Source organism: Aethalodelphis obliquidens, unplaced genomic scaffold (assembly GCF_003676395.1).
Source record: "Aethalodelphis obliquidens isolate GAN/ISIS:26980383/991018 unplaced genomic scaffold, ASM367639v1 scaffold71, whole genome shotgun sequence".
Lineage (NCBI taxonomy): Eukaryota > Metazoa > Chordata > Mammalia > Artiodactyla > Delphinidae > Aethalodelphis > Aethalodelphis obliquidens.
The window spans coordinates 787,946-800,675 of record NW_020838015.1 but is presented as its reverse complement, the minus strand read 5'-3'; the positions used below and the strand labels follow the sequence as shown (position 1 = coordinate 800,675).

The following is a 12,730-nucleotide window of genomic DNA, read 5'->3' as shown; positions in this document are numbered from 1 at the left end:
GGTGGCTGCAGTGGCTGAGAGCTTGGCAGCTGGCGTCCCCTTTGTCTCCATTATGAGTTCCCTCAGGACCCAACTATCGGTGACTTCGGGGGCTGGTAGTGCCTGATGGCTTAATGACCATCCTTTGTTTGTTAATATGGCAGGCAATATTTTTCCTTCACATAAGAAACTAGAAAAATGTGACATCTCTGGCCGAATTCTAGAACAGTGATGTTCTGGTGTTGGTGAATCTCTTCGTGCAAGTTCTGTCTGTAGCAGATTGCACACCTCAGCCTCCTCTTTCTGTGGAAGGAGGGGCGGGGGTCTGAGGGGTGTTCAGATTACCAGCAGGACTGCTAAACTGGACCCCGGTTCTCCCACTGTATAATCTTCACATCCATAAACGGGAGTAACATTAACCACCTTGCAGGGCTGTAGCAGGACTCATTCATCTAATACGTATTTAATGGGCATCTAGTATATGCCAGGTTTGGGGTTGGGTGATGGGGATACAAATAGGACTTAGGATGTTTAGCAGAGTGCCTATCTCATTTAGTTATACACGGTCACTGTTAGTAGTATTAACACAGCTGTGTGTTGACGTTTGCCTGTGTCACGTAGCTTGAGTGAGAGGGGATGTGATATTTGTCACGTTCGTCACTATCCGGACGCGGGACCTGGGGGGCCTGGGTCTCCACCAACGTAAACGCGTACACTTCGGGGACATTACCGCGAGGCGTGACTGCCCCTCCTCTCCGGCCCACCAGAGGGCGCGCGGCCTCTACCGCAACCGCCCCCTGCGTCTGCGTCTGCGTCTGCGTCTGCGTCTGCGTCTGCGCCTGCGTCTGCGCCTGCGCTGCGCCGGCCGCCCGCCCCCCTCCCCCCCTCCCCTCCCGCAGGCGCCCGCTCCGCCTCGCTGTGGAACGCTCCGCCTCCGTTGCCCCTAGCGGCTGTCTGTTGACTTCCGGGAACGCGGGAGTCGCCGATGCTCAGAGGGTCGCTTTGGGGTTCCAGGGGGATTCCAGGGTCGGCTTCGGGGCTGAGGCGCTGCCTTAGGCCCCACCGAGTCTCCCCCAACCCCTTCCCGGCCCAGGCGCAGGCTCCCCTTAGCGTCTTTCGGCATGAGGGAACCCGAGGAGGTGGTGCCCGGTGAGTGACACCCGCGGCGGTGGCGGCGGCCGGGAGGGAAGGCCGGCGGGCGGGCGGGCGGCCAGGCCCCGCCTCCGGGCCGGCCTCGTCGGGGGACAGGCCCGGGCCGCGGCGGCCTGACTTTGGTCGGAGCTCTGGACGCGCCCCCGTGGGCGACTGAGGGGAGAGGAAAGAAGGGGAGGGACGGAAGAGCGGACTACGGGGAAGGGGGTGCTGGTCTTTCGTTCTTCTAATTCTTTTAAAATAAGTTTGCGATGAGTTTCTCGAAGGCGGGGGAAGTTTTTACCTCCCTATGAGCTTCCCAGAGTACTTCCTTCGAGGTCCTCAGAACCCGGTTGTGTATTGAACGCAGTAAAGAGTGAGTGACCAGGGGGAGTGGGGTAAAAGAGGATGGGGAAAACGACTTGGAGAAAGGAGGGAGCCGTTAGCGAGTGGTTTTTTAAGACTTTTCCTCTGAGCTCCAGAAATAACCTTTGGCATTGAGACCCGGTACCGCGTACGTATTGTGTAACAGAAATAGAAGTTTCACGAAACAGTACTTGCTGTAGATGCGCTCAGATCTTTTCTATAATACATTCTCTTAAAAATGGTCACTGTGACCCACTAAGTTGATTTTCTGACCTACCAATGGGTCACGACCAACAGTTTGAAAAAACACTGGATTAGAGCAGAATCATGTATTCACTGAAATATGTATTGCGTTTCTGCCATGCTCTTGGGCTCAAACATGGTTAAATTCCTGCCTCAAATTCACAGCTTAGTGAGAGATTCAAGAAACTAAACAAAATGACAGGATCGTTTGACAGTAGTTGCCAGGGGGCCAGAGCAGAGCCGCCAAACCCTGGCTTGGGGTGAAGGTAACGGGGAAGGCTTCCTGGGAATCCAGAGCAGGACAAAACAGTTAAAATTATTCATTCTATAAAAACTCAGAGCCTGTTCGAGAACCTGGCCTCCTAAATGTCAATTATCAGTTTGAACTGACACACCTCACAGTTGTTCTCAGAAGATTTTCCACAGTGGCTAGTCTCTTGAGCATTAATATTTATTATTAATAATTGTGTTTGCTATGTTTTTCTTTCTGGTACCCGTTTAGTTTCTTTATGTGTGATCATCCTCCTTGAGATTTCCTCAAAAGCTGGGTCTGGCCTCCTATTTGGAGGGGTGTGTGTGTGTGTGTGTGTGTGTGTGTGTGTGTGTACTGGGATCTGGTAGGAGTTTTTGATCTCTCTCCAAAATGGTACTCCTCCCATCAGGTAGCATTTAATGACTTAATTTAAGAATGTAAAAATCTCAACATCCTGCGTCCTCACGATGTTAATGATGAAACTCAATACTGTCCTGTTTCTGTGTGTGGAGAAAAGCCCTCAGTCAAGGGCTAGACCATGAGGTGTTTACCAGCGTGAGGGGGGCATTGAGTGTATCAGCTCATTCCAGGGAGTAGATGGTCCACCTCGTGACAGCAGGACTCTTAGTCATTGTGACAGTATATTTCTTACTTTACACCAGTAAATGAATAATACATAATTAATTTATTAGATTTCATAAATAAAACTAGAATGAAGTCTGAGGAATAAAACTGAGTTAAGATGAAAGAAGGAGGGCATAGACAGTGCTGGAGCAGAAGCCAAGCTGTTGGGAGACAAGAGATCTGTATAGATAAATTACTGGAAAAATATTTTAGTTAACAGGCAACATAATAAAAGTTGTGAAATCCAAACTCTCATATATTTGCAGATTCGGGTGCTGTGTTTACGTTTGGGAAAACTAGATTTGCTGAAAATAATCCCAGCAAATTCTGGTTTAAAAATGATATACCTATATATCTTTCATGTGGAGATGAACATACTGCTATTATTACAGGTTAGTGTTAAAATCTTAAATGAAGATAGTAATACTTAGAGAATCCTAAGTATTATAAATGTGCTGTGTTTGAAACATGTTGAAGATATACAGAAAGTGGAGGGTTTTTTTACTTTGCCAGATAATTCTTGACAAATTGATTTATCAAGAGTGACTTCTAAGTTCCCTTAGTATATTTAAGTGTGATTTTTCTATACATATTACTTTCTTAGAATAAATCTATTTGAATTTATCAATATAATCAAAAAACTATTACTGTATAATCTTAGAAACTTTTTTTGTGTGTGTGTGGTATGTGGGCCTCTCACTGTTGTGGCCTCTCCCGTTGCGGAGCACAGGCTCCGGACGCGCAGGCTCAGCGGCCATGGCTCACGGGCCCAGCCGCTCCGCGGCATGTGGGATCTTCCCAGACCAGGGCACGAACCCGTGTCCCCTGCATTTGCAGGCGGACTCCCAACCACTGGGCCACCAGGGAAGCCCTTAGAAACTCTTTACACCTAACAGAATATGGCTATAGGTAGATGGGCAAGGGAGCCTGTTTCAACACAGAAAAGCAATGACAGTGTTTAAGTACAGCATTTTTATTGCTTTGTGATGACTTCTTCTCACATTATGTTGCAACCGCTTCGATTTATTATTTCTTTTTCCTTCCCACCAGGAAATAATAAGCTTTTCATGTTTGGCAGTAACAACTGGGGTCAGTTAGGATTAGGATCAAAATCGACTGTTAACAAGCCAACGTGTGTCAAAGGTTTGGGGTCTTTTCTTCTTTATCACTTTAAATACTTAAAGTGTATAAAGTACTTTTATATTGATTGTGTAATTCTTTAATATATTATAAATAATAAAGTCTTTAGTTCTTTATTTTCTGAGATTTACTTGAATATTATTGGCATTTAACTTTATTTTTCATGTGATATTCAGAACTAGTTTTATATGTTAGGGTCTAAAAATCATATTGATTTTAAACCCAGAGACCACAAAGGAAGTAATGATTCTACAGTATTGCACTTGAACATCCTTTTTTTTTTTTTGGCCTGTTTGTAAACCAACTTAAGTATTACTGTTACTGTATATACAGAGAACAAACAATATGATATGTTAGGATTTCGAGCTCTGTCTCATTTGTTTGAGTTGTGGATATTATGGTTCTGTTGGTTTTATAAAACACACTTTACCCTGCTGTGTATAGTTAGCAGCTGTGCTGAAGAAAATATTAGAACTAGGAGTTGATTAGTACTAGTGTTCTTACAAGAACAACAGGACAAAATATTTCAAATCAGGATTGTCCCAGAAAATATGAGACATATTACATCTTTACAAAGCTTTCTCTCCATTATGTGCAAAAGCTTCTGTTTGGTTATAACCTATGAACATCAGCTATACTTGAATGGTGATGGAGATTCCTTGGGATATGACAAGAGCAGGATTCTTTATCTTTGTAGCCAAATTTTTAATTTCAGCTCAAAATTTCAGTGTAATTTATCATATGCATGCTATTTATAGATATTGCTGTGGAACTGTTGAAGTATTCCACTCGGTCAAAAAGTATTTACTGAGCACAGTCTACTAAACCCTTGGGTTTATTTACAGTGCCTATGATCCTTACTCTCAAATATCTAATCAAGCTAACAGGATTGTCTAGACTATGAGATCCTTGAGACCAGGGACTCTGTCTTAGTGATCTTTGTAGCCCCTATGCTAAGAGCTTAGGAGATGTTCTGTAAAAGTTTTTAATATGTAAATGAATGAATGAAGAACTTTAACATAGGTGTATGCCTATGAATATTGGACTTAGTGTTTTGTGGGGCAGGTAGAAAGTAAGCTTGATGATGGTGATGGCAGATTAGGGAATAGATCAGGTTGGTGAAGAGGCAGCAAAACAATGCAGTGGATCTCAGCACATGTTAATTACTTGTGGAGTTTTAAATAATATATAGATGCCTAGGCTTTACCTCAAGCCTACTGACTCAGATTCTCCAGGGGTGGGGCTGAGCTATTTGTATTTTTTTTCAAAGCACCATTGGTTACTATGATGCACAAGTCCTTGCAAAAACTTTTGCTTTATTAGTTATGAACATTGACTTTGGAGTCAGACAAGCCTGGGTTTAAATCTGTGCTACCACTTGGTTATCATTTGACCTGGATTATTTGTCATTTCCATAATCATAAAATATCGTGTCATATTTTTATATTTTTAGCTTTAAAACTGGAAAAAATGAAATTTGCTGCCTGTGGAAGGAACCACACCCTAGTTTCAACAGGTATAGTATTCAATCTGTATGACTTCCTGCCCAATTTGAGGACTGAGGTCTCACTCCTGTAACATTTGTGACTTTGGAAAATTAATAGAAATGGTAACTTGGGAACAGTAAGATTAGGATTTTTAAAAAATGTAAATGGTTAGTACACTTGTTTGCCTATGAAAATATGCAGATAAATGTTAAGTGACTGAAGAAAAAGCTTCTTTTCTTGGATTATGTCAAGGGACAGCATCTCCTTACCTGTGTGCACACCTCAGGGGCCGCTTGCTCCTGATCTTGCTCTTCCCTCTTCTTTTCTGAGGGTGAGTGGAAGCCCTCCCCAAAAGACTATTGATATGAGTTAGCACAATTCCAATCAAAATCCAAACAGGGTGTGTGTGTGTGTGTGTGTAGAAATTCACAAAGTGGTTCTAAAGTTTATATGGAAAAGCAAAGGACCTAGAATAGCCAAAAGAATTTTGAAAAGATCAAAATTGGAAGGCTAACACTACCTGATTTCAAGACCTACTGTAAAACTACAGTGATCAAGACAGTGTGCTAGCAGTGAAGACAGACAGAGATGAATGGAACAGAACAGAATCCAGAAATAGACCCACATGTTTATGCCCAAGTAATATTTGACAAAGGTGCCAAGGCAGTTCAGTGGAGAAAAGGTAGTCTTCAGCAATCCTGCTGGAACAATTAGACATCCAGGCCCTGACCACCGAGCAGTCTTTCCTACTTCCTTTCCCACAAACACAGCTTCTTCTGTCTTCAGGCTGTTCTCACTGCTTCGGCCCCTGCCTCACCTCTCTGCCCTCACTCATACTTTTCCTTTGCTGAAATGTCTTTTCTCTTTCTCTTACTTAGATTCTTGTCTCTTAAGATCCAGTATAAGTCTTACTTCATCCATGGACTCAGATTCTTGTCTCTTAAGATCCAGTATAAGTCTTACTTCATCCATGGAGCTTTTTGTGACTATTCAACTTTTTCCTTATGTCATTCTCTGAACTGCTTCAGCATACCACCAACTCTGGTTTGTTCCATATGTGTTAAATTGTGTGGTTCAATTCTATGTGGCCTTGTAGTATCTTCCATTTGAAACCTAGTCTTATTTCCTCAATTAGGTTTCATTTTTTCTAAAATAATATCTAGTTTTAAATTTTTACTGATTCAGAATGATTTTGTCCTAAGTTTCCCCTGTAATTTAGTGAGGCTTTAATTCCATGTGCATTTTTATGACAGATATAACTAATTTTAATAAGTATATCTTTTTTAAAATAAATTTATTTATTTATTTTTGGCTGGTTGGGTCTTTGTTGATGCGCGTGGGCTTTCTCTAGTTGCGGCAAGCGGGGGCTACTCTTTGTTGCGGTGCGCGGGCTTCTCATTGCGGTGGCTTCTCTTGTTGCGGAGCATGGGCTCTAGGCATGTGGGCTTCAGTAGTTGTGGCACGCAGCCTCAGTAATTGTGGCTCTCGGGCTCAGCAGTTGTGGCTCGTGGGCTCAGTGTTGTGACACACAGGCTTAGTTGCTCCACAGCATGTGGGATCTTCCTGGACCAGGGCTCGAACCCCTGTCCCCTGAATTGGCAGGCAGATTCTTAACCACTGCACCACCAGGGAAGTCCCAATAAGTATATCTTTATGTGTCATTACTTTAGAGCTTACTGGCAATGTTTATTATCTAGGAATGATATATTTCTTAATGTGATTAAGAAAATTGTTAACATTTATATAGTTCTTACCGTGTGCCAAGTGCCATTCTAAGAATTTTATAAATGTTAACTCATTTAATCTTCATAACACCTCTATGGAGTAGGCACTATTATTATCCCATTTTACAGATGAGGAAAATGAGACACTGAGAGGTTAAGGATAGCTTGCCCAATGTTACACAACTGATAAGTGGCAAGCCAGAATTTGCACCCAGGAAGTCTGATTCTGGTGTCCTCTCTCCTAAACACAATGCTATACTGGCTTTCTATTTAGCTAGAAAATTAAAATAATTACACAACATAGAATTTTCACGTTTCTAATTATATTCTTCTTGTATTCGCCTCATTTTACTTATTATCTATTATGTCTTAGCTTTAATGGGTATGGAAGGTAAAATTAATGAACCACATCTCTTTTAAAATAGTTTGATTTGGATTATAATCTAATTTGGAAATTACTTTCCTCTTTTTCACTCTGAGTTAATAGTTCTGCATTAGCAAGAAAATGCATTCCATACATTCTGTGCATTTCAATTGCTACTTAAACTCTAGAATGATTTATAAAATCTCACAAAAATGTGGAGCCTTGCTTGTTTTGCTGTATTTTTGACGCCTAAATGAAGTTGTTCACCAAATTGTAGGATAATGCCAGCTTTCAGCTTTCTTCACTGGTAGTAGAGGAACTGTCTGATATACACTGGTCTGCCTCGTAAAGATGGTGACTATGGTATACTGATGTTTTCTTTTCTGTGTGCAGAAGGAGGCAAAGTATACGCCGCTGGAGGAAATACTGAAGGACAGCTGGGACTTGGTGATACTGAAGAGAGAAACACTTTTCATCTAATTAGTTTTTTTACATCCCAGCATAAGATTAAACAACTCTCTGCTGGGTCTAACACTTCAGCTGCGCTGACTGGTAAGACTTTTTTCCACTTCAAACTGGGGCACATCCCTTTTTTTTAGACCAGAATATACCAAGTCAGTAAACTGAAGACAGCAATACTGTTTAGTTTTCTTTCATTGACCATGTGTTTTCAGAAGACGTTTAAAATAGAACTTAAAATCATGACATATAGTACAACTTTATGCTTACAGACGTTTAGAAGGTAATTGTTAAATAAATTCGAAGCTGTGCTATCCATCTGTTCCTTTAGATATTCTTAAACATTATCTTCATTGTGTGTTCTGAAAGTTATATTTCAGCTTTAATGAAGTTGCTGTCAGAAACATCCTAGAAATCTGTTGGATATATGTTATTAAAATACAGTTTGTAGGGCTTCCCTGGTGGCGCAGTGGTTGAGAGTCCGCCTGCCGATGCAGGGGACACGGGTTTGTGCCCCGGTCCGGGAAGATCCCACGTGCCGCGGAGCGGCTGGGCCCGTGAGCCATGGCCACTGAGCCTGCGCGTCCGGAGCCTGTGCTCTGCAACGGGAGAGGCCACAACAGTGAGAGGCCTGCATACCGCAAAAAAAAAAAAAAAAAAAAAAAGTTTGTAATGGTCATTGCATCTCTCTGCCCTCCCTATCAAAAGCCCATATGAGAAATTTCTTTAAAATTTGGAGCCGAGATAAACGTGTCTCACTGAAGAAGCTGCTGGTGTGCTGCTTCATTCCAGTCCGGAGAGCTGTGTAACGTGCAGTGTTAGAGAAAGCCTGCGCACGGCAACGAAGACCAAACGCAGCCCCAAAAAAATTTTTTTTAAAGAAATTGTAATAAGTAGCTACCTGGTATAAATATCTTAGTAGTACTTTTCTTTCAAGATACATAATTTTTCTAAATTAAAAAATAAATGCTCTGTTGGAAGTATAATAACTTGCCATCCCTGCTACCTCTTAAAACCTTTTTTCCTCTTTGTGTTTTCTTTATAGAGGATGGAGAGCTTTTCATGTGGGGTGACAATTCTGAGGGGCAAATTGGTTTACAAAATATAACTAGTATATGTGTCCCTCATCAAGTGACCATTGGAAAACCTATCTCCTGGATCTCTTGTGGATATTACCACTCAGCTTTTGTAACAAGTAAGACAGAACAGTTTGGATTTCTCATGTTATCTCCCATTTCTAAGTTATTACTAAATAATAAAATGTCATAACATTCTACATTTCTATAGAAATATTGTCATGGTACTCCATGTAATGAAATAATTTTGGTCTGTTTTAGGTCACAGTATTTCTTCATTTCAGTAATGAGTATTTATAATTTCAAACTATCTGACGTGTTAACTTTTTTTAATATCGATGGTACTATTTTATTTATTTCTTTAATTAATTTTTTATTTTTGTCTGTGTTGGGTCTTCTTTGATGCACACGGGCTTTCTTTAGTTGTGGTGAGCAGGGGCTACTCTTTGATGTGGTGTGCAGGCTTCTCATTGCAGTGGCTTCTCTTGTTGCGGAGCACGGGCTCTAGGGACGCGGGCTTTGGTAGCTGCGGCACGTGCGCTCAGTAGTTGTGGCTCATGGGCTCAAGAGCGCAGGCTCATTAGTTGTGGTGCACGGGCTTAGTTGCTCGGCGGCATGTGGGATCTTCCCAGACCAGGGCTCGAACCCGTGTCCCCTGCACTGGCAGGCGAATTCTTAACCACTGTGCAACCAGGGAAGTCCCTTAACTTTTTTTAATGAATGTTAGATCTATTAGGAAAACAAAATTTATGCATAAGAAACCCTTCTAAATTTTGGCTCTCAAACTTCTTAGACTCTTTGGCATTAAAAACAAGACCTGTGAGCCTCTTTTCTCTGGATCCACTTGGCTCTGTACTTTGACCTACTCTATTCTTGTCCTGATAATTCGTTCTTATTGTTTCAGTACACGAGTCATAGATTTTCATTGTAGGAATAGGGATGAAGATTAGATGAAAAAGGAAGGGAGTTCAGTATGGGATATGCTTTCCTTTGTTGGGACTTTTCTCAGGATCCCCCGTTTCTCCTTTTCCTGGGCTCACTGGCAACCTTCTCTATCTTAGTTAAAATATTTTAAATGTTGAACTCTAACTATTATAGCCTACATCTACACTGGTAGTAATACCAGAAGTATGATCATGGTTTTCCATCTTATTTATGGTTTTCCTAACAGTAAAAACACCCAGCAGAAATAGTTCCATGGACCCTCTTAGATATCTCTCTAAATATTTGTTTTATACATTTACTTCCTATTCTGTGCACCTCAGATTCAGGTTTAGAAAGTGCTTATTGACCTATCCCAATGCCCCCCAGGTTTACCAATGAATTGGTAGCAACTTGGTACCAAGAAAAGGCAAACTCTGACTTGGCTGGGTTTGTTCACTACTGGGTCAGTTTGTGTCTTGAAGAAACAATATTTATTCAATCAATAAATATTGTTGAATGAGGAGGTGAGTGAATGAATGATAAATTGACTGTGTTCCTTGGGGCAATACCACATACCAACTTATTTGCAACTCCTGGGGTTGGTATAGTCTGTACTCACTTTGTTTATGAAACAGAAAACAGGGGAAAAAATACCCGTGCAAGAACAAATAATCAAAAGCATTGTCTTATATTTGGGCCTTAATAAAACTCCCAGAAACAATTTTTATTTACTACTGCTTTAGCCAGTAGGGAAACAAGTGGAATTATTCGTTTTAACCAATAGGCATTACATTGAACTTTTTTGTTTTGTTTTCTGTTTTTATGCCTTTTTTAAAAAACAGCTTTATTGATGTATAGGTCACCTACCATACAATTCACCCATTTAAGGTGTGAGGAGCAGCAGGAATTTATAGACAGTAGTAGAAAGAGACTTATCTGGACTTAGTAACTCCTTTCATATGAGAGGCAAGAAGCATGGGAAAAGGGGGAGCGTGCTGACTTACTGAGCACTTCTGTGCCAGTGTTTGCCGAATACTTCAGAGAAAACTGTGGTTCAGAAAGCTTCATTTTTTGTACAGATCAATCTAAAAAATGAGTATAGCTGTGTTTGCAGTATTTGACCAAGTTTTAAGTGGCACATACCATGTGCGTTAGATGTCATACAACTTCCCTAAGTTCTGATTTGCTAGAAGGGCTCTCAAGCTTCAGTAGCTGGTTGTACTCGTGGCTTAGATTTATTACAGCAAAGGATACCGAGCAAAAGCAGCAGGAAAGATCTGTATCCTCCAGAGAGGTCCAGTATGCGCTTCCTGGTCCTTCCTATTCCAAGGCCGCACAGGACATGTTTTCTCTTTGGCAGTGAACTACAGACTACAGGGATGTGTGTGTAATGTCTCTGCTCAGGGAAGCCTACTCTATTCTCAGGGTCTGAGGCTTTTGTGTGGGTGGCTGGTGTCATGTAGGCACATCCTGCTAGCAACTAGTCATGGCAACTGCAACTCGGGTCCCTCAACAGTGAAACCAGGTGCACATCATCAGTGTTGAAGTTTGTGCAAAGCAAGCCTCTCTTAGCTTCTTGCTAAGCTGGCATAATTCATTTCTCCAGGTGTACATAACAAAAACATCAATCACCAACATAAAGAACACTCCCAAGGGCCACATTCCCAGGGGTTGGTCAACAGTCAGTCAGTCATGCTTCTCTCGGAGACATGCAAATAATACAAGAGGTGCTGTGTTACCTCTTTCCTCATATCAGTGGTGATGCGTTCTGTGTCATAATCTTTGGATTAGATTATGTATTTACAACAGTTTTTAAATTCCTGTTTTATAGAACTCAGTTCAGTTCATAGAAATGAATAAAAAAAGTTCCTGCTTTCAAGAAGCTCATAGTATAGCGTGGGACGTGTGATAACAGAAGAAAATAAATAGTATTGGTGTGGACAAGGCAGTGATTAAATGTCATGAGTTCCTTAATAAGAGAATCTTTCTGGAAAAAGTGCCATCTAACTGAGTAAAATCTGCTATGTTTAGAGTCACCATATTTACTTCACACATAAATGGGTTTTCTACAATAAGTTTCATTAAAAGCAATTATTTATTCACCAAGTATTCATTAAATGTTTAATGTACTAGACACACTGCTAAGTTCTTGCAATACCATAGTGAGCAAGACAAAATCCATGTCCTTATGGGGGTTTAATGTCGAGTCATTTTGCTTTATTGAAAGTAGGTAGAAGTAAGATCATCTTTTCTATATATTGTGAAACAGGTAAAATAATTTTCTAGTTTTTACTAGTAGTGCTGGTCGTGAATTCTTCAGGAAGATTTTGGATTAGAATAATCAAGGGGAAGGGAAAATCTACCTTTATTTCCTTACCATTCAGTAAAAATATCTCAGGAAAGGTCAAATTTATTAAGTTGAGATTTTCTACATTTTTTTAATCAAACGTGAGAACATGTACCAAAAAGACCGGTATTTGTTCATGTCTATGTCATCATCGATCACTGTCCTTTTCCTCCAATAGCGGAGGGAGAACTGTACACCTTTGGAGAACCTGAGTATGGGAAGTTAGGTCTTCCCGAAAAGCTGCTGATCAATCACAAAGTGCCCCAGCTGGTGCCTGGAATTCCTCAGAAGGTGATCCAAGTAGCTTGTGGTGGAGGGCACACAGTTGCGCTCACAGGTATGTGTGCGGCTCCATTCCCTGCTTTCTTTGGTAGCTAATGAAAAAAGCTTTTTTTACATTCATTTATTTTTATTGTGGTAGGAACACTTAACATCTGATCCATCCTCTTAACAGATTTTTAAGTTTACAATACAGTATTGTTATCTGTAGGCACAATGTTGTATGGCAGGTTTCTAGAACTTTTACCTTTGCAGAGCTGAAACCTTATACCCATTCATTAGCAGCTCCCCTCTCCCCCACCCCAGCCCCTGGCAACCACCATTCAAGTCTCTG

At 41.2% G+C, this 12,730-nt stretch overlaps 1 protein-coding gene across 15 annotated transcripts in view; it reads left to right on the top strand.

Moving 5' to 3' along the window:
• RPGR (retinitis pigmentosa GTPase regulator) overlaps positions 1-12,730 on the top strand; it is a 267,450-nt gene that overhangs the window by 204,368 nt on the left and 50,352 nt on the right. For 8 of the 15 annotated variants that reach the window (XM_027091332.1, XM_027091331.1, XM_027091334.1 and 5 more), the window contains exons 1-7: positions 974-1,128; positions 2,863-2,988; positions 3,647-3,739; positions 5,190-5,252; positions 7,705-7,863; positions 8,816-8,965; positions 12,296-12,454. In XM_027091332.1, the coding sequence (XP_026947133.1) occupies positions 1,101-1,128; positions 2,863-2,988; positions 3,647-3,739; positions 5,190-5,252; positions 7,705-7,863; positions 8,816-8,965; positions 12,296-12,454 (778 nt within the window). In that variant the 5' untranslated portion in view covers positions 974-1,100. Of the gene's footprint in view, positions 1-973; positions 1,129-1,322; positions 1,487-1,510; positions 1,625-2,862; positions 2,989-3,646; positions 3,740-5,189; positions 5,253-7,704; positions 7,864-8,815; positions 8,966-12,295; positions 12,455-12,730 lie in introns of those variants that run through there. The other 7 variants (XM_027091320.1, XM_027091321.1, XM_027091326.1 and 4 more) reach the window with 6 other exon arrangements.